Here is a 25,867-nt window from a genome sequence, read left to right on the forward strand (position 1 = left end):
CTAGTCCACAAGTCATGGAAAAGTAAGGGCATTTACCCATTCAGCCCTTGCTAGTCTGGGGAAGAGGCAGAACCTGAATGTGGGCCCAAGCAACTTTCTTTGTCCCCACTCTGCCACAGCTCACGAGCTCCATTGCTGTCAGGACTGGAGCAAGCAGGGGAAGCAGCTGAAACTAATTCTCCTATTGCCTTAACAGGGACGTGGAATGTGACTCACCAGCATGGGAGAGGAAACAAAATACAATGCCTGGGAGTCGAAGTAAGCCCTCTCCAGTCTGCAAGGGTATATACAAAGCTTCTGTGCATGTATTGCCATGCTATGCATGTATTGCAAGAACACCATTATACTTACTTACACTGCCTTCTTAGGTCATCAACTATTATGCACTCCATGTACATTAAAAGAATTAAAATGTATTCAAGTCTTGGTCTGCATACATGTTAGGTTTGCTGTCTAGTCCAAAACAAGTGCTGCCATACAGAGGATTTGGCTAGATGTCTGAAATCAGGATGTAGTGGATACGTTTCTGAACAAATTACAGCTTCTCATTAGTCAGCCTGGCTGGGCTCATACACCCAGGAAAAAGGGGTGGAATAAATGCTGTGTTGATAATAAGACTGAAAGTAATATACTGTTCAAGTTTTTCTCAGTATTGTTCAATAACTCCTGTTTAACAGCTGCTGGATTCAATCATTCAAGTAAGCTCTAAAATGCGTATAACTCTTTGTGCACACACTAGCTACCAACATTAGGAGTCTGGACATCTGCAGAGGACATCTTCTGGGAACATTTCAGTATTCTTAACTTGAGTTCATGCTGGGGTTTATGTAGAGATGTGAGATTATTCTTCTCTGTGTGGGAATTAAAAATGAATGAATACCAAAAAATTCAGCATGAAATGATGAACCATCAACATATCCAATGTTTGTTCTTGTCCTTTAATTAAATACATATGGGAAGTCACTTGATTCAAGGGTAAAGAGAGCTGTGATGGGGATGGGGAAGAGAAAGGCTAGGGACAAGAAAGATCTGTGCAGAACAGTGGTCTCCTTCTTACCAGCAGGAGAGGGCACTTGAGAGAAGGCACTGTGCAGTACAAGTCCTTCCTACTACCCATAAAAATACTTCAGGGCAGTCAGTGCCCAGAATGAACAAAGCCCACATGCAAACCAAAAAAGGACTTCTGACATGGATCTTCTGGAAGTTAGTCACAGAATGTGGAAATGTATTTAAGCCATCTAAAACACTAACGTTATCAAATGTTAACATTTTGTAATTACCTAATTAAATTCTTGTTCAGGAAGTGACAGATTCTCTGAGTCCAGCAGAAACTCTTCCTATACTTGTTTCTGTAGGAATATGTCTTTTCCTTCTGGAAGTGCTTAATATGGAGCAATGCTTCATACTCTTACTTTTGCCCATTGTTAAGAGATTTGTAGTCTTTCTAACACAAATAAGTAAGTTAATTAATCCTTCTACATGTAAGATTACATGTGCAATCACCACAATCTTGTTAGCCTGTGTGGTAAAGATCATTATATTCTGTTTAAGAAACTGTTTGTGTTGCCAAGTAAGCAACATGCCGTCAAGTCCTGATTTAGCAAGAGCTTACTCCGTATATGCTGTGGAAGCCTTCCACTTCCATTTATGGCTATTTACAATTTGTGTCACAAGTTACGAGTGAAAACTTCATGCATAGGATTGACATTCTGGCAGGTGACATTCAAAGAATAAAGCACCACCTGCAAACTGCTCCGACTGCAAAAGACCTGCAGATTTCAGGTCCGATGTTCCGAGGTGCAAGAAATAGGTACTATCACTGCAACCAATGAGAATGACACGAGACCAAGCTGTTATGCTATGACATCATGTTCTATAACTGTTACCAAATAATCCTCACAGATACTGCCAACTGGATGGCCTCTTCACCATCGTTTCCCACTTTTTCACCTCAGAAACCTGGCAGATAAATTGCTTCATGGCCCAGAGTTTGCTCCTTACAAGCTAGCATATTCTCTATGTATACTGATGCTTTTCAATGGAATTGCTGAGTAAAATGAAACAAAACTAACCAAAATCTCACCTGAGGACCAGCAGTTTGATACTGGGAGCTGGGCAGTGATAACAGAGAAGTTAAATGTACATTCTGATATATATTCTGGCTATCTTTTTGAGCCACCAGCACCAGAGATGCTGATTAGTAATGGTAACAGAGAAAACACTGTTTTTAACTTGTAGTCAAAGCATATATAAAGCTGAAAAATGCACAGCAGGAAGCACTCTTCCCCAGCCATTCTGAAAGCAAACACCTTTGAAGGGAGATACACAATGTTATGATTGTTTGGCTCAGGGACTCCAGGGACTCCTTGTTGTATATACACTGGCTTCAACAACAAGGTATCAAGGTAGAAAAAGCAAAGAAGGTGTTGTCATCTCTTCTCCAAGTCACAGTCTCTCTGACAAGGGCTCAAGACTTGAAAACTATTCAGGAATGCAACAGAGATGGAAGAAGAAAGCAACATGGAAAACCAGCTCCTCGGAATGGGACGGGGGGGGAGGGGGGGGGGAAAATAATACCAAGTTTACTTTCTGAATTTTGGGTAAAGTCACATTTGTTTAAGTCCCTCGGTTCACATGCTTTAGAAAGCTCTTCAAGACCTTGGGATTAGAAAGCCACCCTAGGTATATTTTCAGGAAGGGTCCCAGGCAGAATTCCATCAATTCCTTAAAAAGTATCAATATCATGGTTAGATCACTTTGTATAGTTGATTAAAGAATTTCTCTGCTCCTCTTCGAACCTAGTGAAAACGACATTGCTAACTTCACTCTTCACTGTCTGCTGCTTCTGGCCCTGCCGTTCCAGGTAATATTACTGGTTAAAACATGGGAGATTCTTCTCTTTTTATGAATTTCCCTCTCTTTCATCTCAAGGATCAGGAAAGTTTTCAGCATAAATACTCTAAATTCTAGCTCACAGACAGATTTTCCCAGCAAACATATATTATCATCTGTCATTTATATTATCTGCCACTATAACTGGTGGCAAGAAGAGAAATGTCTTATGGTAATGTGCTGTGTCTGTTACACAGCTTCTCTGAATTCAGGTGGCTCTGGCTATTTCTTTGACCACTAACAAGCTTAGATAGACATAAAAGCAGTACCTTAAAGGGATTAAAATAATCCAGAAAAAAAAAAAAATGCTGAGTTTAATTTCTGAACCGACCTTACACTCCAGAAAAATCAGACAGAACCGAGACAAAGGTGTAATTCCGAGGTGCTTCAGACTTACATTTAGCTGCTTGAGACCTGAGAACCCCAGCCAGCTTTCAGCAGTGATGCGCAAACTGATCGAGCAGCGCCTCCTTCTGCAGTCGTTCCCTGTGTCTGCTCCTCGACAGCCCGTTTTTCCGCAGGAAAAGCTGCTTTATTTTCCCCTTCCTTAGCGTGCCACGTCCTGCTGCTCGTCCCCGAGACTCCCGCAAGCCCGGCAGGGTGCTTCTCTGGGCATCCCCGCTTGGAGGAGCGCCTCCGGGCGCTTGCAGTCAGAAAAGCTAGCTTTTCCATCGCACTGCCTCTTCCCTCCCGGTCTTCCCTGCCCTTTCATTTGGCCTCTGATGAATCCAGGGTCACTTCAGATTTTCTTGTGTAGATGTTTTGCAAGCGCAAGTGGAATCAATATTTGATGCACTTTGGAAAATGAGTCTGTGGTTGGCAATTGCAATACAAAGTAAACTAAAATACTAATATAAGCGAAGTATCAATTGCAGGTGTTTAATAGGTAGTTTCCCTGCAGATTTCCAAGGCACTGAGTTAATGTACCTAGTGTTTCTGTGGTTGTAGAGGCATAGAGAGAATAAAATAATAAAATTTCTCTTTCCAAACAACTGGAAGGCTGAATTGTTATTTTTATTGGGCTGTAAACTACTCAGCTGTTCTGTTTCCTGTTTGAGGATCTCTGAGCACTTAAGAAAGGAAATGAACATGTTTCCACATAATAGAGCAACAGACAATAAATTATCAGCTTAAATTGTAAGCAGGGTGATACAGGTGACCTTTGTGCGACCATAGGGGATAATTCCTTTAATTTCTGCTAAATATAAAACAATTCATTTTATGCAAGCAGTCCAGGTCTGGATTGAGGTCTTCAGAGCCTAATGCTTCAGAAATGAATCTGCCTTGAGCAAGTTTGTCTTATTTAGTCCATGAAGCTTTTTTTAAAGAAGTAACATGCTGTTTAATTTCTTCATTCTAGAGCTACAAGTTCATTTTCCTGGGAGGCTCCTCTTGCACAGAAGTGAAGGTCTGTGTGTGCATACCAAGCTGTTTTGACTTGCTCGCATCAGGCTCTACTTTGAATCCCATTGTCTGGCAGTTCCTCAAAGAGTACAAATTGCTATTGATTGGTACCTACAGAGCTAAAGCAAGGAAGAGCAGCTGTAACTCAGCACGCCATCTGTGGCATGTAATAGATGCGAGTGATCCCTCAGGAATTCACACAGCGGCATCCACCTAGTAGCAGCAAGAATATCACCTAGAAGCCTCCTTAGGAATCATATATTCAAAAAGTCCTAATCTTTTTGTGGTATGATATAAACATTACCCATGCAATTGCTTGGTTTTAGATAGAGGGTTTTGTTTGTTTTGTTTTGGATACATCTCCCCCCTTCCCTTCCCTTCCCTTCCCTTCCCTTCCCTTCCCTTCCCTTCCCTTCCCTTCCCTTCCCTTCCCTTCCCTTCCCTTCCCTTCCCTTCCCTTCCCTTCCCTTCCCTTCCCTTCCCTTCCCTTCCCTTCCCTTCCCTTCCCTTCCCTTCCCTTCCCTTCCCTTCCCTTCCCTTCCCTTCCCTTCCCTTCCCTTCCCTTCCCTTCCCTTCCCTTCCCTTCCCTTCCCTTCCCTTCCCTTCCCTTCCCTTCCCTTCCCTTCCCTTCCCTTCCCTTCCCTTCCCTTCCCTTCCCTTCCCTTCCCTTCCTTCCTTCCTTCCTTCCTTCCTTCCTTCCTTCCTTCCTCCCTTCCTTCCTTCCTCCCTTCCTTTCCTTCCTTTCAGGAGGAGGGGGGGAATGAGTTCAATTGTACTGAGAAAATACTGCTTTTATATTCTTCACAATATTGACCAGTTCTTTTTAGTTGTGATTTAAGTTATCCCTCCTCTGTTGGTGCTCATGTTAGTAAGCTAAAGCTTAGCTTCTCAGGCACCTTTGATGCAGTCAGAGGTTCTTGCAATAATGTCAGTAAAGTTGCTCATCAAAAAACTAGTCAGAATTCTCATAGTTTTACAAGACAGAGGTGTCCTGGTTTTGGCTAGGATATTCATTTTCCTCCTAGTAGAGGTATGGTGTTGTGTTTTGGATTTAAACCATAACAAGAGGAAAGCATTTAATAAGAAAAAAAAAAATAATTACCACTAAAAAGATGTAGGCTTTCTCCCCCTCACCTTTACTGCCTGAAAAAGAGAGTAAGTCCAAGATCAGCTTTAGAACCCTGTATGAGAAAACACAGGAACATTGCTGCAGCTAAGCTCACATAGTTGCTAAAATAAGTGTTACCAGTAGATGACAGCAAATACTAGTTTTCTGCCACATTTTATTTTCTTTGGTTTGTATAATCTTCGAAAACGCTCCCCTCCCCCAACCTTCCTACCCCCCCCCATGGAGAAAGTTTTTTTTTCTAAGTCTTCAACGATGTAAATCATAGTGAATGATGTTAAAAAGCTCAGTTTCACAAACACACTTGATTTCCTAGCTCTGTGCTGCTCCTCTTGCACATGAGATTCCCAAACCAGGTTCCAAAAGGCTGGAGCAGCCCTCACAACGAGAGGTGCCCTGTCACGCAGCGGCATTTTGGCCTTCGCAGGAAAATGTTTGATTGCCGCTGCATTGCACAGCAACTGGTGCTGCTCCCCGATGATGAATGTTGGTTTATGATGGACAGAGGTTCGTCTGACTCCTCAGCTAAGGGTGACTGAGGCAGATGGGCAGTCTCTTTCCACCTCCGGAGAAGAAGGAGCAAGTCGCTTCACTAAGAAAAGTAGTGCCACTGCAAGGCCCAAGGGCCTTGTGAAACTGCCCCACGTCTCCCTGTGTGTGTAGAAAGACTGAAAGTCCCATTAAAGTGACTACAGAAAACGTGCAAGCTCCTTCTTCTGGCACTGAGGCTCAGCCTGCCTTTATTTGCTGCAGATCTGTGAGTGGGCAAGGCCCAGGCTTTGGGTGACGGCCCAAGGCATGGACAGGGCTCAGTCCCACCCAGACCCAGCATCCTGGGGCACACGTGGAAGAAGGAGGGTAACACCAGTCGGTGGCAGTAAGAAGCACAGGCCCTGGCAGCCCAGTGCCACAGCCAGTGCCCACCCGTGTGAGCATGGTGTGTTTTGGGAGCAGGCAGCACCCCTCCAGCTGGGGGGGGCACATGGTGTTCCCCAGCGGGTGGACTGTAAAGCCCATTTTATTGGGCTGAATAACAAAGTTCTGGGAATGGGTGTTCTGACACACTCAACCAGAGCAATAGGAAAACACAGCTGCCCATGCTGTGTTAGCAAAAGAGCCAGAATCCGTTCTCCTCCCACCTCTCATCCCCTCCATCACACTCTGCATCATGAGGTCTTTTGTAACATAAAGACTGTGAGGATCAGGTAAGAAAACAGTTCACCCAACAGACTGGAGGGTAGGAAGTGGCCAGGATCAGTTTCAGCAGAAATGCAAAGTGATGGGGCACCTTCTGATTAAAATGAGGTGGTGGGCTTCCTTACCGACCTGAGCAGGGCACGGGAGCAGATCCTACTCCTCAGAAAACTTGGCTCCCACCACTCCTGGGAAACACAGGGATGGAGAGATTTGGAGTTCTGGTTAGTCGTATTGCAGTGCTTACTCTGAATTGGCTACTGTGAATTATGTAGTGTATTTTTTCACAGTAAAACCATTTTCTTTCCTCTCCCCTGTAGCTAATAGATGCAACATGGAACACTGATGTCAGACACCCCGTGAACCTGTCAGTATTTGTTTTTTCAGACAATTGTAATTTATGTATTTTACAGTCAAAATTATAGAATTCAATTCTTAAAAAATGTTGATAGGTAAAGGAAAAAAAAAAAGAAAAAAGAAAAAAAAATTATATGTTCTTATGGTCAAAAAAGACAGCTATATGATTGCCTTTTCTGACTTTTTTCTGACTTTCCTGCATGTTAAATAACTTGTGATATATCTTAGAATCACAGGATTTGGAAGATACTCACAGGGATCGAGTCCAGCTCCTTGCTCCACATAGGACCACCACAAAATCAAACCACAGAATCACAGAATATCCAGAAACTCCAGGAATATGATGTCAAGGAAAGTGAACTACAATGCATACTCTGGAAGGATGTCCTTCTTTGATTTAAGGAGCCTAGGTAACTGAGACTTCAGGTTGCTTCGAATAGCTAAATATCTGAAAGAGAACATCTTTCCACTACTCAGTCTTTGTATAGATCCAGCCCTTGGCTTCAGCTCTGGTTGTGACCTTGTCTGCTGAACTGAGAACACCTCAGTCTGTGAAAAGCCTCTCACAGCAATGATAAAAGTAACTGGCAAAAGGTAGAGTGCAAAAATAAAAGCATGGTGTTAAAAAAGAGAGTAAATATTAAAAGCATAAGCCTTCAGGTGACTGTGACAACTAAAGGTTACTTCTAAGGCTGTGAATTCCTCATAGCTCCTGGCAGAAACAGAGAGCAGCACACTCTGCTTTGGGAAGGTGTGAAATTTCTAGTTTCTTCACCACATTGCACAATTTCCCACGGGATATTTCAGTATGAGCAACAGAAAAAGATCTGACAAACTTAAACATGCTACCTTCCAAAAGTCTGATCTTTGTTTTATACTCTCTTCTGACAAAGAGAGGCTCCAGAAAACATGCTGCTTTTAAAAATTGCCTCTGCTAACAACAACACAAAGAGAACTGTGCAGTTTCAGTGGCATACCAGGCTGTGGATGGCTCCTGCCCCACAGTGGGCACAACTTCCTAATGAGCGAGGCATGACCACTCACTGCTGCACCCCTCCTGGGACCCCCACAGGGAGAATCATAGAAGGGAACCATTAAGGTTGCCCCACAGGTGGACCTGCCCCTGTGCTCACACCCTCTACATGCAGTCTCGGTCATGAACCTGCAGATAACACCTCACTGTAACACAGGTTCCATGCCAGGATGAGGGCATCCTTGATGTTACTGCCAGTAACACAAAGCAAATAGCAGAAATGTTCGACCATCGGTTCATAAAACATAGTTTTTATTGGAGCTCAGACATACACTTTTCTTCTTTTCATTCTGGTGTGATGCAAGAGCAAGCACCCCAACCTGGACATATGAGACAAGAAAAAGTCCCTCCAACAAATACCCCCTCCCCCCCCCAAAAAAAAAGAATACAATAATCTTCATGGGAGGAGAAAATAAGGAGCAGACACTTGACGGTACTACTAATGTGTCAATAGAGTAGACAAGGATACAACGTGGCAGGCAAACTGATGGCCAGCAAGGATAAAGAGGTGCACCATCTTACCCTGCCTGACAATCTTTCTCTGGGCCAGTGGCTCCCTTCAGACCTATGGGAAGAAACAGTTTATAGGAGACAGTGGGAGATAAGAGCTGCTTACAGCGACTAAGTTCCTCTAGAGCTACCTTTGCAAAAGGTAAGGGCCTGCAGAGGAAGAGTAATAGCAAGATGAGCTGTACAGAAGTAGATTGCCAGCTGCAGAGATGCCCCACTAATCTCATCAACACAAACCAGGATATTGACAGTACTTGTGGAATCTCTGGAATACGTGATATGCTATTCAGGAAATGGCCTTTTATTTTTACTTTGATGCACCTTTTCTCCTGAAGTGCACATTATGTGCATGACACATGACACACCCTAGTACTGAAAACTAACTTCTGTTTACCCTATTCTTCAGACTGTTCACCGCATATGCTATAATTATCTTTTTGAAATATTTTTCATTTCATCTTATTTCCTTCCATCCACTCTCTTTGCATTCACCCAGCTGTGGTGAACTTACCCTTCTAAAGCTGGGAGGTGTACAATGGCTGCTAGAGAAGTCAGAGAGCAAGAAATTCAGCTTTATCTTCTACAAGCAAGGAGCACAGAAATATAAACTTCAAACGAGGTTTACAAGGCAGCAACTGCAGTGTCAGATAATGCCATAACAAATTGTGCAGGGCAGTCTGGATAACACAGTGAAAATGTCCTGTCCCCAGCCCCCCAGACTCCTGAACTGGCAAGGTCAAGGCCTAGACCTATGAGGCCAGTTACATCTTTCAACACTTCAACTACATGACTGAACGCTGCAGAATTATGTGGACTACATTTTCCAGGTGGTCTTGATCCTCTGCTATTTATGTGTTTTTAATTTCATTTAATACAACAGATTTAGTGTTTCCCAGGATAGATGGGTGCGTTCAAAAATCAAGGAACAAGTAGAAAGTAAGGCAAGAGAGTTTAATAGTAAACATTAAATACTTTTCATTGTAATTACATGACTGGTAAAAATCAATACTACTTAATTTCCAGTACTAAAGGAGAATTAGCAGGAGAAAGGACTGGGTTTCAAACATGTTTACTACATGCCTATTGGAATTTATGGCTTCTTTTCACATACGACATAATAAAGTCTTTTGCATATCTGTATTTCTGCAAATCTAAACGATGTTACTGATGTAACTTAAGCCAAATCCAACATGCTAGAATTTGTGCTTGATTCTAGACCATAACAGCTAATCTTTAAGCAGTAGGTGAGCTGGATTTCTCAGGAGAACTTCAGAGTTTAACTGTTCTGTAAATTGCAAAATGAAAACAGAGCAACTACACTGCATGTCATTCTGTCTTTTTTATCATAAAAGGCTCACAAGGTTAAGCAGAGGCTTTTCAACTTGTTTTTATAGTCTGATGTCAACCGTTTCCGTGTTTCTCTGTCACAGTGGCTATGAACACTTCTTTGATGATGGCCTTATCCAAGTGCCTACCTGTAAAGAGAAAAAAAGGTTAGCTATTTGTATTTCACAAAAAGCTATGCATGAACCTGCAAGTCTTCTCAACAAAGAAAATACGTATTTTATCTATGAGTGAAAACAGAACTTTGTTAAAATTAAACTGCTGGTAACAAGCTTAATTTTACATTTTACGTGCAACAACGCATTTCGAGCTGTACATGGAAAAGAGGACAGAAAACTAGGAGGGTTTTTGGTCATAAAAACACTTTACAAAGCACAGCATCAAGCGAGAAATAAGAAACATACAACCTCAGTGTTAACAGCTTATCAGAAAGAAATCATATTTGGTACACTTCAATGACTATAATCACCTTCCTCACCACTAATAAATGTGCTCAAATATCAACCTTTTCCCAACAACATGATTAGGTTTAAGTATTTTCAAAATAGTCTTCAATATGCCTATATAATTAATGAATACTTATTATGTTTTTTTATATCACTAAAAAGGATAGCACAGATTCTCCTCAGCTGCAATAAAAAAAAACAGGAGGTCTTCACATATAAACCTTGGAGTGAAGGTTATACTGAACATCCTCTCACTGCTATTATTCTGGTTAGTTTATGCTGGTTGCTTTTTACTGGACAGGTCCCAGGACCGCCTGCTGAAAGAAACAGCTCCTTAAACTTACACAAAGAGATGCATAATTTATTCTTACCTATTAAAACCAGTCTATTTGTTCTCTTCTCATCTTCCTTCCATTCTACTGCAGTCTCCTCCAAATCGTAGAGCTCATGGACACCTTGGACTATCACTTGATGAGATTTGCCTTGAATAGATACCAGTCCCTTATCAGAAAAATAACTGTTAGGGTATATAAACAAACCTTTACAGAGGAAGTACTTAAGGGAGGGAAAAACAACTTTGAAAGTAGGCAAACAGGGAAAAGTATTTTTGTAAACTATGAACCAGTTAATCCAAATGACAATGAAGTACAGTCACCTCTTGTAACATCCATTTTCCTATCTTTTTAGTTTGTTGAAGACTAACAATTACACTCTGACATACCCTACCTGTATTTGGACAGTTACCTACTATGTTTGAGTAAAATAAAACATCATCTGCTACCATGTCACTTTAAACATATGCATGAGGTATGTTCCTACAAAAGACTGATTGCCAGCCAAAGATGATGTAAAATGAGCAAAAATGTTGAGATTATTCTGATTAAGCTCTCATGCTTAGCATTAACACTATTCTGAAAAAGAACCTCTGGAAACTGGAGAAAGAACTAACATCTATGAGGTAAAATGGATTTAGCAATGGGATTAGAATGGATTCCTGCCAGATTGAGCCCATTAACCCACATTCTAGAAGTTGCAATAGAGTTTTCATCACTTTGTGTAAAAATTTGTAAAATATTCTAGCATTCTGTCAAACACTTCTACGCTTCCCTAAGGAAGTAAAAAAATATTGAGCTAAGAATATTTCGTGTAAAAAATAACTGCATTTGAGAAACTAGTTGGAATTCTACAACCATCACTGCCAAAAGGATTATCACTGCAGGCAAAATATAGTCACAGAATCATAGAATATCCCAAGTTGGAAGGGACCCATAAGGATCATCAAGTCCAACTCCTGGCACCACACAGATCTACCCAAAAGCTTAGACCACGTGAGTAAGTACATGGTCCAATCACTTCTTAAATTCAGACAGGCTTGGTGCAGTGACTACTTTACTGGGGAACCTGTTCCAGTGTGCAACCACCCTCTCGGTGAAGAACCTCTTCCTCATGTGCAGCCTAAACCTCCCCTGCCTCAGTTTGACACCATTGCCACGGGTCCTATCACTGGTGTTTACAGAGAATAGGTCACCTGCCTCTCCACTCCCTCTCGCAAGGAAGTTGTAGACCGTGATGAGGTCCCCCCTCAGCCTCCTCTTCTCCAGGCTGAACAGGCCCAGTGACCTCAGCCACTCCTCATATGTCTTCCCCTCTAGGTCCTTCACCATCTTTGTCGCCCTCCTCTGGATGCTCTCCAACAGTTTCATGTCCTTCTTGTACTGTGGTGCCCAGCACTGCACACAATATTTGAGGTGAGGCTGCACCAGCGCAGAGCAGAGTGGGACAATCACTTCCCTTGATGCACCCCAGGATACGGGTGGCCCTCCTGGCTGCCAGGGCACACTGCTGGCTCATGTTCAGCTTGCTGTCAACCACAACCCTCAGATCCCTCTCTGCAGGGCTGCTCTCCAGCATCTCGTCACCCAGTTGGTACGTATAGCCAGGGTTGCCCCATCCCAGGTGCAGGACCCAGCACTTGCCTTTGTTAAACTTCATGGGGTTGGTGATCACCCAGCTCTCCAGTCTGTCCAGGTCTCTCTGCAAGGCCTTTCCACCCTCATCAGTGTCTACAATGCCTCCAAATTTGGTGTTGTCAGCAAATTTGCTCAGAACACCTTCTAGTCCTACATCCAAATAATCTATAAAAACATTGAAGAAGACTGGCCCTAAAATGGAGCCTTGAGGGACCCCACTAGTGACCATCTGCCTGCCTGATGTGGCCCCATTTACCACAACCCTTTGAGCCCTGCCTGTCAGCCAATTGCTCACCCATCCTATGATGTTTTTGTTTAGTTGTATGATGGACAGTTTGTCCAGTAAGATCCTATGGGAAACAGTGTCAAAAGCCTTGCTGAAGTGCAAAAAGATCACATCATCAGGTTTCCCTTGATTGACAAGGTGATCTAAACATGAAAGGAACTCCTGCCAACTCCTGGGCCAAAATCCTTACCCCTCTCTGAGAGGGGCACATCCCATCTAGTGCCAGCAGGCCCGGTGTTGCGTAGACCTTCCCGTGACTGAAGAACCCAAAGTTCTGCTGCTTGCACCAGTCCCGAAGCCACGTGTTAATTGAGCCCGATTGTCAGCATTGATCCTCCCTATCAGAAGGACAAGAGGCAAACACAACCTGTGCCCCTGATCCTTTAAGTAGTCGTCCCAAAGCCCTAAAGTCCCTTTTGATTGCTCTCAGACTTCTCCTTGCTCCCTCGTCAGTACCAGCCTGAAAGACCAGCAGCGGGTAGCAGTCACTGGGCAGTACCAGGCGCTTGGCTTTCTTAGCGAAGTCTTGCACCCGAGCCCCGGGGAGGCAACAGACCTCCCTGTGGGTTGGGTCGGCATATTGGGCCCTCTGTCCCTTTCAGAAGGGAGTCCCCCATGACAATAACCTTTCTGTCTTTCTTGACAGACGACGTAGCAATGTGGGGGCAGGCTGCCATGCCTTAGGCACCCTCTCCAGCTGGGACAGGCTTTCGTCTCCTTCATTGTTCTGACTGTTGTGTTCTAGGCCCTCATACCTGTTACATACAGGTAGATGGGAAGGTGAGGTGGGCAGGGACAGGGCTCACCTACCACCCTGAACAGGAACCTGCCCCCATTCCCCCCCTTGGCCTTGGTCTCCTCCTGCTGCCTGGCGGGATGAGGGAACTTTTGTCTTCTGCATGGCAGGAGACACTTGGCTGGAGAGGCTGCAAGAGATGCGGAGGCCATGGTTTTCTGCCTGGTTGATGCCATGGCCAGGCTCTTCGCAAGATGGTTACAAGTACGGATGGGAAAGACCACTGTGGAGAAGCATCGAGGGGCCCTCCCTGCTCACCCTGCCTGCGTGAACTGCCATACAAACTGCTGCGCCCCTCCTTTATATTTTACATAAATATAAAAGCAATAAAATTTGGAACCCATTCTATAATTAATTATTATTTTGCTTTGGTGTGTTTGTCTATGACTGAGGCTCAGCACACAGTATGTTATTTGCCTCATCTCCTGAAGAATTACTTTGATTCCAATGCTCAGTACAACAAAAGCATACTTGAGCTCAGCAGTACTGTTTTCAGACAGCTTAAAATGCATCAGTGGCTAGTTTCTTCTATTTTTTATGAGGGGGAAGACAAGAATCTTCAGTTTTGATGCTGAAAGATCAAGGAATACAACCTTTCTTCCAATGAAGTAAAAATAATTATGTTACTACCCATGACATACAAGTATTCTCAGAAAATAAACCAGAGAATGTTTTCATGTATTTCTCACACCTTACTAAATTACAAACTTGATTTTTACTTTTTAATGACAGTGCTTTGGTTTAAGGAAAATGAAAATATATACTAATGTAAGTAATGTTCCAGCAATTCGTGTCAACAGAGGGCTTGAAGTGTAAACCTTGAGTCTCTGATGTCCGGGGATAAGAGAACAAAGGGGTTTCAGAATAACTGCTAACTACTGTGACTATTGCATGGGACACTACACAAGTCTCTGATATCTGGCCAAGAGATTAAGGAGAAAGGGGAAGCTGAAGGACGACTAAAAGAAGCTTGCATGGGACGCTGTGCAAGTCTTTGACATCCAGCCAAGATGGACAAATGAGGACAAGGACAAAGCCTGGGAGGAAGACTATGAGCCTTCAGCACGAGAGACCCCCAGAGGGACCACTGGAAATTGATACACATGTGCCAGTGGGAGGGTTTGGATTCCAGAAACTAGTTATAATAACCCTGCCTTTTCTAGGAGTAGTAATGAATATGTATTAGTCTAGGAGCATAAAAACCAGCTGCCTGATGTAACGAGTGTGCGTGTTGGAGGAGCCCAGACTCCCCGCACACCCAGCACTGTTTACTTGCCTTTTATTAACCCCATAAATAAATCTTAGAAAGCTAAATTGACTCAGAATTTATAACACTAAAATGTCACCTATGTTCACCTCAAAACCATGCAACAGACTCACATATGAAGTGTTCATGAAGACAAATACACTTATGTATGGATCTCATCTTTAAAACTGTGGTTTGACATATTAGAAAAAGTTTTTAAGTGTAGACCATAACTAGTATTGTGCTGCTTTGTTACGCTGAATTCAACTTCTGTATATTATGTCAATAACAATAACTGCAGATAGCAACCTATAGTTACAACCCTAGGTAAGGAGACATTCAAGTGAGACGGATGAAACTTTTTGGAGCAAAGCAGGTAAAAAATGAAGGACTGACTTTGTTATGTCCTGCTCATTAATCCTGCCACACTTTGGTGTTGGGGATGTTTGGGATTGCAAGCCTTCCCTCTGAGTTCACAACATGTAGGATCAATGTTTGCCTCTCTGTCAGCTATCTCCTTTTGAGTTGCTCCACTGGCCAGCAAAGAACAAGCTGTCTACACATGGAAGAATGACAAATTGCTATTCTCCCTTTTGTCTGCTCTGCTTCAGCAGTGCCTTTGACAGCTCTGTAACTGACAGTACATTTTAAATGTAAAAGAGGGAAAGGACAAAACAATAAGTTGGTCATTTCAGACTAACCTTCAGTCTTATAACATCCATGGCATGTCCAGTCCCATCTTTCACATTCTTCTCCCATAGAAGATTCTATAAAGAGGAAAAATGTTTTCATGAACAGAATAGTGTGGGATGACTTTCTATAAAAAGTCACAATGACTGTTCAGTTGACCGTGATGTATTATTTACCTGTATAAAGAGATTCAGGTTTTCTTCTTTTATGTCTCCTAGAACTTCAAATGTTACTGTCATTATACCCTGCAAATGGAAAGACCAAGTTATTATTACTGAATGGCATGAACTTTTCAATACATTAATTTTAAAAGTTAGCAATCTTTATAACTTGGCCTTATAGAAAAGAAAGTAACTTTCTACTACTCCTTCCCAAATTGCAACAAAATAAAATAATATCTCCATTTCTCTTTTGCCCTAATATACTGGATTTCCTGGTTCTGCCTGGGTGTGCACTTAGGGGGCATAACCAATAGTGGAGACAGGCTAATACCATCATATTCTATGGCAAAACTCTTTGCTGTAGGTGATGTTAGGTCTCAAAGAAAGCCTAACAATTTTAATGCTTAAAGGTTAGTAATACTTAAAGGTTAGTAAGCTCAATCACATAACTGAGTTTAAAAATGCTATTTTCTTGGCCTACTAATCTTTGTCATTTCTGCTTCTCATCACATTTCTATCAGATGAAAAATCACTAATGTACTTTTAATCTATGACTACTTTCATAAAAAGCTTTTTACAAATACACTGTGTAGGAATAGATCCTGGAAGTAAAGATGTCTGAACTTTTATTCCAAAACAACCATCAGCTACCACTCAAAGCAGCTATTGTAACAGAAGATGACAGTAAGAATGCAGTTTGGAATTTACATTTTGTTCAAAAATAAAGGAAATCGTACATGGTCTATTCTGAAAATAGTAGGACTCATTTTTTTAAAAAAAAATTTATTCATGAGAATAGAACAAACGATTACAATTTTTCAAAGTAGCACCCTTCCGCATCTACACACTGCTGCCAACGAGTTTTCCAGTTTTCGTACACCTCCAGGAACGCCTGGACCGGAATGCCGTTTAGCTCCCTCGTCACGGCCTCTTGAAGCACTTCTACCGATGCGTGATGCTTCCCCTTGAGCGTTGATTTTATTCTCGGGAATAGAAAAAAGTCTTGCGGGGCCAAGCTGGGGCTGTAGGGGGGCTGAGGCAGCGTTGCCACCTTGTGCTGGGCAAGATACTCCACTACGCGGAACTCTGTGTGGCTCGGCGCGGTGTCATGGTGCAGCCGCCAGTTGTTGACAATGGCTGGGCGGACACGAGCAATGCGTTTTCACAGTCTTGTGAGGACTTCCACGAAAATTTTTCACTCGCGACACACTTTTGTTGGTCTTGCTGGTTGAAGGGCGTCCGGAGCAGTCGTCGTCTTCCACTCTTTCGCTACCTTCTCGGAACAGCTTGTGCCACTCAAAAACACCCGATCTACCCATGGCAGCATCACCGTAGGCCTCCTTAATCATGTTGTGAGTCTCTTTGCCCGTTTTACCAAGCTTTACACAAAATTTGATCGCATATCGCTGCTCCAGTAAACGCTCCATGATTCTCCGTGACAAGGCGTTTCCACAGGTGTTCACAGTACAAGCGACCTGCTCTCTTCAACAGCCGACTGCCGATTTTTCCCAGCGCTCCCAATATCCCCCTCCACCGATCCTGTGCGCGCAGACCACCTCTCATCCGCCCGTTCGCCCAGGAAAAAGCCAGTCCTACTGCTTTCAGAACAGACCAAGTATGTCTTAATGTATTTTTGCAAGTAAAACCTCTCAATGGCACACAAGCACACACAGAATGTTTTCTGTACAACCTAAAAACCTTTCAGATTAGTACTTTCAGAAGATTGCTCGTTCAATTTAACAAAAACAAATAAAAGCAACAAGCAGCAAATCTACATGTTTATCCAATGCCCAAGAAATCTCACCAAAACATCCAACCACTAACACACTTCAGGCAACTTCAAAACAAGTTAGACAGCAGTGCACTACTTTGTGCATAGTGCAATATTGTTTCCGTTGACCTTCCACATAAAGTCAATAAACACACCTTATCACCCAACAGGGACTTACAGCCTGCTGTGAGAGAAGTGTTCTGCTCTCATTTATGCCTCATTTGTCCCACCAGCTATCTTAAAACTGTGGTTGTTGAACTAAACAGAGATAATAACAATGAATTCTGTTTCCTGCTGGTTGAATGGCTCCATGCTACAAAACCAGCAAGAAATCTCCATAATGATACAAGTATACTATGAAAATTGCAACATTCAGGAAGGCTTCTACTTTACTTCAGACTTTTATTACAATAGCTGAACACTGTTAAGACTAACTTAAGTTTTTATTAAACAAAAACCTACGAATTTAAGATTCAGACCATAATTATAGTTCAGCAAGAAACTCTTTTTATGTTTAATCTTTAGTTCCAAGAGAAAACTATAACCATCTTTCATATTTTTGAGACTATCAATTTCACAGTCAAGACTTGCAGTTCAAAAGGAAAACTACAGGTATCATATGTATTGCATTTTAACTTGAAAATTAAATTCAATCACAACTTTCTAAAAAGATGGCACACTTTTCTAATCTACTGCATAAAAACAGAAGTTTTTTGTTGTTGTTTTTGTTTTTTTCCAGCCCCTTAGAGAGCAGTTGTAAGTGGGTGAAGTGCACCAGACTGGGGATACCTTGAAGATATTGGTGGCCCATCACTAATCCATAGAGCAGGGTACCTGTACATAGACTGGGGTCGTGGGTGACCCACGGAGCAGGCGTACCAAGGAACTGAGCAGTGAAAAAAAAAAAACATTACGCAAAAAAACAGCAGAAAGCTACAATGCCCTATCTCCATTCCTCCATGAAGAAATGTTGACAGACTCAAAAACCTACTGGGAAGGTAAGAAAATTTCACACTTGGAAACAGAGAGGATAGGTGTTTAATCATCCATGCATTTCTTTTGCTCCAAACAAGGTATCTGTAACTTTTTACTAACACAATATTACGTAAAAGTCCCCAACAACAGTTGGGGAACAGGTTGCCTAGAGAAGCTGTGGATGCCCAGCTTAACATCCCTGGAGACATTCAAGGCTGGATGCCCAGGCTGGACAGGGCTTTGAGCAACCTGGTCTCGTGGGAGGTGTCCCTGCTCATGGCAGGGGGGTTGGAACTAGGTGATCTTTAATGTCTCTTCCAACCCAAACCATTGTGTGATTCTCTAACTGATGGGAGGGGTATGTTGAGCTCAATCCTTCCAAACACACAAACATGACCTCTGTCAAGGGACTGGGCAGAAGTGGCAATTTGTCCGCAGTTGAACTACCACTTGACTTTACAGGAGAGGGATAAAGGACCCTGAAAAGGTTTTATCACTGAAGCCATAGCTCCAAAGCTCTGACAACTAGACACTGCCACTCTTGACCCTCTCGTATTACCTATCACCTGATAAAACAGTGGGACATCATATAGGCACCTGAGTGACCGACAGCATTGTACTATGGGGAGCATGCAGGTGCAAGATCAGCCTCACAGCAAAGCATGACAAAACTGCAGCAGCAAAAGTGACGGTAGGGGATGAAAAAGCTCCCTGCTCCCACCCTACAAACTGTGACTTAGAGGTGGCACGACATCCTTCAAAGATCTAGATATCTGAGTTAAGTAATTGCAAGCTGTGGAGAAAGATCTGAGCTCAGTTAGAATGGTTACAGGATGTGGAGCAAACTCTGGGAAATTTAAGTCATAGGATGTATCATTTTACTCCTCGACTGGGGCAATGTCCATGCTGTATCAAATGAACATTGTTCACCACACATTTTGAGTCCTGGATGAAACTACAGCTCCTAGACCCAGATATACTGGATATCCAGTAGTGATGTTACTCTTTGTTTGTACCTTTTAATGGTTTTGTTTGAGTATTTGTTCATATACTAAGGTATGGTAAATAAACTAAACAGTTGAGTCTCTCGGTTAGGTGTTTTACAAAAACAGGGCCTAAACCTTGGAGTAAGCAATACTAATCTCTGTAACATACAGCAAAGGGGAAAAGGGTGAAGTCTACAATGGAAATAAGCAAACCATTCCAGTGCTAACCCCCACAATCCAGCTGAAGGAGTATGCAGTGGAATTTTTCAAGTGTCTATTCAGACTGCTACAATTTTATACCTACGCTCCGATTCTTAGAAGCAACAGGTGAAACATGATGTAGGTATAAACTCAATTCCTGATGATATGAGGGGTGGAGCACATAACCAATGTATGTTCACAGAGCTCTTAAACAAGCGTTTCTAATATGTGTAAGCTTACAAGACTTGTGTAGCAGGAGGCTGCACTGGTTAGGTATGTGGGTGGAGGCCATCAGCTGCCTGGTGTCTCTTAGGACCTGTTCCAGTCAGCTTTGAAACGGTACAACAGTGAAAAATAATATAAAAAATAATAATCACACTAAATCTTTAGCCATTCAGAGAAGTATATGGCACCCTGTTTCAATAGAGAGAGGCAACTCCAGTCATGTGGGACAGCAGATTCTTTGGAGGAGGCATGGCATGCCAAAGGGGTTGGTTACACATACCCCTGAGGGATTGCAGCCTGTGCTTTATCCACAGCACGAGAGAACTCCACAGGGACTGGGGCACTTGGGTGAACCAGAGGGCAGTAGCACCACAGAACACTGAGGCACAGGAACGTCATTGAACAAACATCCCCAACCTCTTATGCCAGTCATTGCCTTACTGGATGAGCTTGATTTGACTAAGTGCAACCCCCTGAAAAAATATAGGGCAAGCTGAGGGAGAGAAGGGCAGAGAAAGAGGTATTCATTTAAGCATTTGTGTAACTGTTTTGAAGTCTTTTTTTTTTGTTGGTGTTGGTGTTGCTTTGTTTGTTGTTTTGTTTTGTTTTTCCCAGTACTAAATCAGTAGGCTTTTGTTGCCTCACAATAAACTCTATAGTTCCCTTTAAAAACAACAACAAAAAAAAGTTCTGCTTTTGGCAAGGTTAAGCAGAACAAAACAAAAGACTGATTAGAGCAGTTGGAAAACCAAAAAGAAACCAGAAAAAAAAGAAAATGAAAAGCGAGCTTTACTAGTAAAACCTGTGTATCAAGAATAAGACAGATGCTTGAAAGCAGCATTTAGCCCAAAACTGTTTGTATTCTGTAGGGATGACAGACCAGATCCTTTTTCCTTGAGCCTGTGTTAGAAACCCAATTTGCAAACCACATCGAATACTTCATTTGTTCTGTATATAAACAAAAGCCATGAAGGCAGAAATGCATTTTACAGCTGTATTATGCAAGCATCATTTTATTACACACAGGGATTCTGCATTGACATAAATACTCATTGGGTTGCAGATCTGGAAAAACAAAACATTTTAGATTTTGACAAACTAAAAATAGTATCAACATAACTGTTCCTAATTTCTACCATACACACAATAGTAAAATTTACAACCAGTTTAGGGTAAAATCTACTTGACTGTTACAAGTCAAACTGTTGCTATTCCTTGTGAAAGCTATGGGTAGCACTCAGGAATATACACCTCCTTAACCTCCTAGTTAAGTTTTAATAAAGCTTCAAAAAAATGCAGAGTACATACATAGACTATTTGGACACAAAACCTACAGGATAGAGATCTGCTATAAATTCATGACTCAATTCTGCAAATATTGAAGAGTAGTGTTGTTTGTCTGTTTCAATAACCATCTCCAATATACACAAATAGATGATGTGACTACCTGCAACAGTGTAACTCTAAGCTATTTCTGATAGTTTAATTTACTATATACATTTAGAATGTATCCACAAAGTACACTGCAGCAGACATTCAATGTAATCTTCTGGAGATATTAAAGCATTCTACTACCTAACTGAAACTTTCTGAAAAAGTAAGATGATTAACCTGCAATGGTTGCAATTATCCTGAACAATCTTCTTACAAACAGACTAAAGCAGTTTCTTTGGCAGTTACCTTATCTAAATGCGCACGTGTTGTCTTCACATGCTCAAGCTTTTTCTGCAAACTGAAAATAAGTAAAATTAAATGTCACATTTTAATAGCATGGATATAATGTCATTATTTTGAAGTTTACAAAAACTCTTCAGCATTGCGGAGCAAAACTAAAGTATCAAATATCAGTTGAACTGTTAATTTCATATTAATCTCAAAATAGTTACATTTAATTACATGGTTTGATCCCATTAATGGTTTGTGTTAGAAAGTTTGTCATAGTTTGACTGTTGGCTTTCCACTCAACACATTACTGTTAAGATTACATAATCTTATTTTTATCATGTACAAAACAGTAACAGATTTTTTCTACATGAGAAGAAATTTTAAAGAAGTGTGATAGAGCAAGGAGTGATTGATGTCCCAGCCTATCTGGTCAACATATTCTTGTTTGAAGTTGTAGGATTAAAGCTGAGCATCAGCTAAAGAGCTAACAAAGTTCTCTAATCACAACAGACTAACTGAACTGTCAAGACTGACTTAAAAGATTTGGAGATCCATTTTTATAAACAGGCTAACAGTATGGCCCTCTAATTCATTTTTAGCAATCACGTGTCAGTGTGTAACTTCTATTGAGAATAGGTAACAGTTTGAATTAAAAATACTGTCGTGAAACAGCAAATCACATTAAACACATTGAAGTTCACAAACATTTTTCTGACAAGAACAGTTGCAACACTAGACAGTACTCACTCAAAAATAAATTCATTGTAACTATGGATTCAACATCATGGAGTCACACACTGTATGGGTATGCTGAGGTTCAAATGCAAGAAAACACAACCTCAGAAAGAAACTATTTTACATGAAAAAAGGATCACAATATTGGCGCTGTGACTTCAGTCACAGCAAGACGACGAAGATTTTTGGAAATTTGATGAAAGCAGACAGAGAAAATAGGTGAAATTTGTACACTGGTAAGAATGAGCTTAAAAAGGTTAAAAAAGTTCACATGCAAATACACTGTTTAGCCAAGTTAATCATCCAGGTGTCTTGACAGTGATAGAGTTCAAATTCTTCTCCTTCCTTTTTTGGTTCTTCAAAAAATAAAGCTCATGAATAAACGATCAAAATACCAATTTTAAATTATGCTCACAAGCACACCAGCACATTTTATACTTTTGTAGTTTTATGAAAGAAAATAAAAAAAACTTCTGGTGTCAGGGGGATGTTTATTACTGTCAGCGATACAGAACTTTAAAAAATAAACATAGGTATTAAATTATCACTCAAGGCATTCACCAATCTGAAACATGCCTGAATTCCTTGTTTGTTTGTTTAAAATATAAACACAGATTATAGTAAGAATTAACAGTATGCTTATTTTAAGTATTTATACTTCAAATAATAACAATGTTGAATACTCCTTTGTGTATGAGCAAAAGTAGGAGCTTGCATCATTAGTGCAAGCAAGGAAAACTAACTAGAATCTGTCCATGTAGTGGACATCAGTTATTGAAAGTACTTTAGCAGAAAAAAGTACAAAACTATTGCCTGTGAGAATAGTTTTCATTGAAATTAGTACTATAACACTAACTGAAAATACTACATGCCAGCTTCTATTCAACTCCAGTGAACAGCTCACTTTTACTGCAGAGCGTGTCTTCTAATTTAAAATTGGTCTTCTCTTCAACATTAAAGAACCTGGGGACTTCAGGGAACCAGGAACACATTATACCATTTGCAGTGGCTTCGAATGCTACGGCACTTCAGTCCCTCTTGGTTTTCTGTGAAAACTAAGGTCTCCAGTTCTTCATGATAAGAAGTGAGAAAATTTTTCAAAATCCTCTTAAGTTTTAAGAGAAACTTACAAGTCAGAAAAAAAAAAATCAAAATCTGATTCATTATTAGTAGTATTAAAGCAAAACTTAAAACCTTTTGTTGCATGCATGTCTAGTGGAAAAAAAAACACTATTATTTATAAAGTGACAATGTTACACAACTGACCGAACTAGAACTTGTACCAGAAACTCTGATGTAGCCTTTGCCAGCGTATGTCTATTTCATGCCTGCATTTATACAATAAACATTATTTCTGATAAACAACAGTGGAATTCTTGCCATACCTTATTCCAGATAGACTGTCAAAAGCATGCAGGTCCAACACATTGGAGAGATCAACTCTACACAAGGGAACAACAACAAAAAAAGAAAGCTTTTTATTTTTACTGCACTTAACCATTTTGCATAGTTCAATGAATCATCTTTGAAATAGCTAGTGTGTGTTTTTTTTCTGGTTTATCATTCTAGTGCCACCAAACACAAGTAGCTAGCCTTAATTTTGGACTTTGGTGGTTGGCGTTCTTTACTACAGCAAAAAGCAACTTTTAGTTACACAGTCATATGTAAGCACAAAAATGGAATTTTGAACAATATAGTTTAAAAAAATAAACGTCAAGAAAGTATTTCCAGAAATATAAAATCCCTCATAATGGATGCCTGAATAATATTATGTTCCTATACGAGAAAAGAAATCTTGAGGTTCTTCCTGCAATTAATCTGCACCCTTAATATTTACTAATATAATTCTTCAACACGCGTGTGCACTAAAAGTCTGGCAGATACACAAAATACTGCTGAAACACATGCAGCTGTACTGACACACATCCAAGAGAGCTGAAGTTTTCAAGTTTACATCTTGAGCTAAGTATATTCCCCTTCATCAAACCACTGACTGGCCCTTTCTGTGCTGGAATCCTGGAGCTTTATTAAAATAAGAGTCTATATCTATTTTTTAGACTTTTCAGTGCAAGTGTATCTGGCATATACCACCGTGAGACCAAAGCAGCAACTTCAGCATTTGCTGCCCTGGACACGAGCTGGCTGAGAAAAATCCACACTGCTTGGCCACTGAATTCTCTGAACTAGAAAACCATGAGTACTTACAGGCTGTCATTTTCAGTGAGTGGATTTCAGGAGAACATAAAAGCCAAACACTTAGAAACACAGTTATTTAAAAGCTACTCTATCTAGAAACTTTGTTTGAGAACACAGGATACTGGGACTTCTTTTCAGAAATGGCCATAGTTTAATTCTATTTTTCAAATACTGGTGGAACAAGGTGGAATACCAAAACTTCATTCAACAGAACAACCAAGCTGCGTCTGCTGAAATAATCACTAGCAATACGCTATGATGTAAATGTTACTATGAAGAATTTCAGCTCTAGTATCTGAAGCTAAGACTGGTGAAAAAATATAATTTGAAATAGGCAGCACTGATCATATTTACTTGTAAGAATAGATACCTGCAACACCTGCATAAAAATATTTTGTTTCATAAAAGAAATATACTTATTTGATTTGTAACAAAGGTTTCACTACTCATAGCAACTGACAGCTTTATAAACATATTTAATGTGGCTGAAGACAAGGAATACATTTACAGCCAAGACATTAAAAAGAGATTTCTGGAGTGTAGCCAGTATTATTATGAAACTTTTATACCCAACAGTAGCTTTACAAAGCTGTATCTAAGATGTAAGGTTTATAATGTAAAATGCATAACAAACCCTCTATAAAGTTTAAGATTAGCTTCAGTGCGAACTGTTCGCAGCAGTCTTCGGAAAACTTGTATTTGGTTTATAGAAACACAAGCAATTGTTTTTACATGTTGGATTTTGAGAGACAAAAGCCCAAGTTAAAGAAAAATGTTTTCAAATAGCATGATGATAAATTATTTTGGTGCCTGTTTCACTTCTAAAAGGTATCACTCACTGAAGAGTATTTATTGGTAAAATAACAGTTATCACTGAGGATTGTACCTGAGGTCCACTTAATCTAAACTCTCTAACATTGGTTGGCATCAAACACTCACAGGAAGTACAGATGTGAGCATTACACCTCACATACAGGATTTCCCTAACCCCCCATGGACAGATATTAATTCAAGCCCCAAAGCAGTAAATTTAGTATGCTCTTCAAAATTGCTAGCCACTATAGATTTTTTTTTTGGCACATTACAAAAATCTTGGCCCCGAAGTTGTAATCATCTCCTTCAGGGAGTTAGACCAATACACGTTAATAAAGTTATATCCTGCATAAATTGTGTAAGAGCTTTCTTCCCACCCCCAAACACAAAGAATTCTGTTGATGATTTCTGTTCTCTGCCTTGCAGCAAAAGAACATGGAACTCTTGATCTGCTTTCTCAGTATCACTATTTTCACTAAAACTCTCATGTTGTCCCTTCTTTGATTTCAGCTTGAATAATCTATTAGAAGTCTTCTTTCATAAAGACTTCTTTCCTAAGCCCTAATTTACTTCCCCACTCATTGCCATGCGTAAAATTTCCCATTCCTCCTAAGATGAAATCCAGGATTTTAAAAATTAATATAATGTTCTGAAATGCTTACTTAACAGGAGAAAAGGGAAATGCTACAATAGCATCTCTGCAACTCCATCACTTCACAGCAATTTTACACTTGCTCTTAACCTTAAGGAAGATGCAAATATCTTTCCATCTTTTAATATAGAATCACGGAAGGGACCTTAAAGATCACCCAGCTGCAACCCCCTGCCATGGGCAGGGACACCTC

The 25,867-nt window shown here is 40.8% G+C and overlaps 1 protein-coding gene across 3 annotated transcripts in view; it reads right to left on the reverse strand.

Moving 5' to 3' along the window:
* Positions 1-9,453: 9,453 nt before the first annotated feature.
* The window catches only part of LOC137848552 (zinc-regulated GTPase metalloprotein activator 1A-like), a 28,882-nt gene continuing 12,468 nt past the window's right edge, over positions 9,454-25,867 (reverse strand). Inside the window, exons 10-15 of one of the 3 annotated variants that reach the window (XR_011091416.1) lie at positions 23,399-23,455; positions 21,294-21,345; positions 15,471-15,539; positions 15,306-15,371; positions 10,678-10,788; positions 9,454-9,991 (exon numbers count right to left, since the gene is read on the reverse strand). Coding sequence is in view for 2 of the 3 variants with exons in the window: in XM_068667746.1 (XP_068523847.1) it covers positions 9,918-9,991; positions 10,678-10,807; positions 15,306-15,371; positions 15,471-15,539; positions 21,294-21,345; positions 23,399-23,455 (448 nt within the window). In the remaining variant the exon portion in view is untranslated. Of the gene's footprint in view, positions 9,992-10,677; positions 10,824-15,305; positions 15,372-15,470; positions 15,540-21,293; positions 21,346-23,398; positions 23,456-25,867 lie in introns of those variants that run through there. The other 2 variants (XM_068667746.1, XM_068667747.1) reach the window with 2 other exon arrangements.

This window comes from Anas acuta, chromosome Z (assembly GCF_963932015.1).
Source record: "Anas acuta chromosome Z, bAnaAcu1.1, whole genome shotgun sequence".
In the NCBI taxonomy this organism is placed as follows: Eukaryota; Metazoa; Chordata; class Aves; order Anseriformes; family Anatidae; genus Anas; species Anas acuta.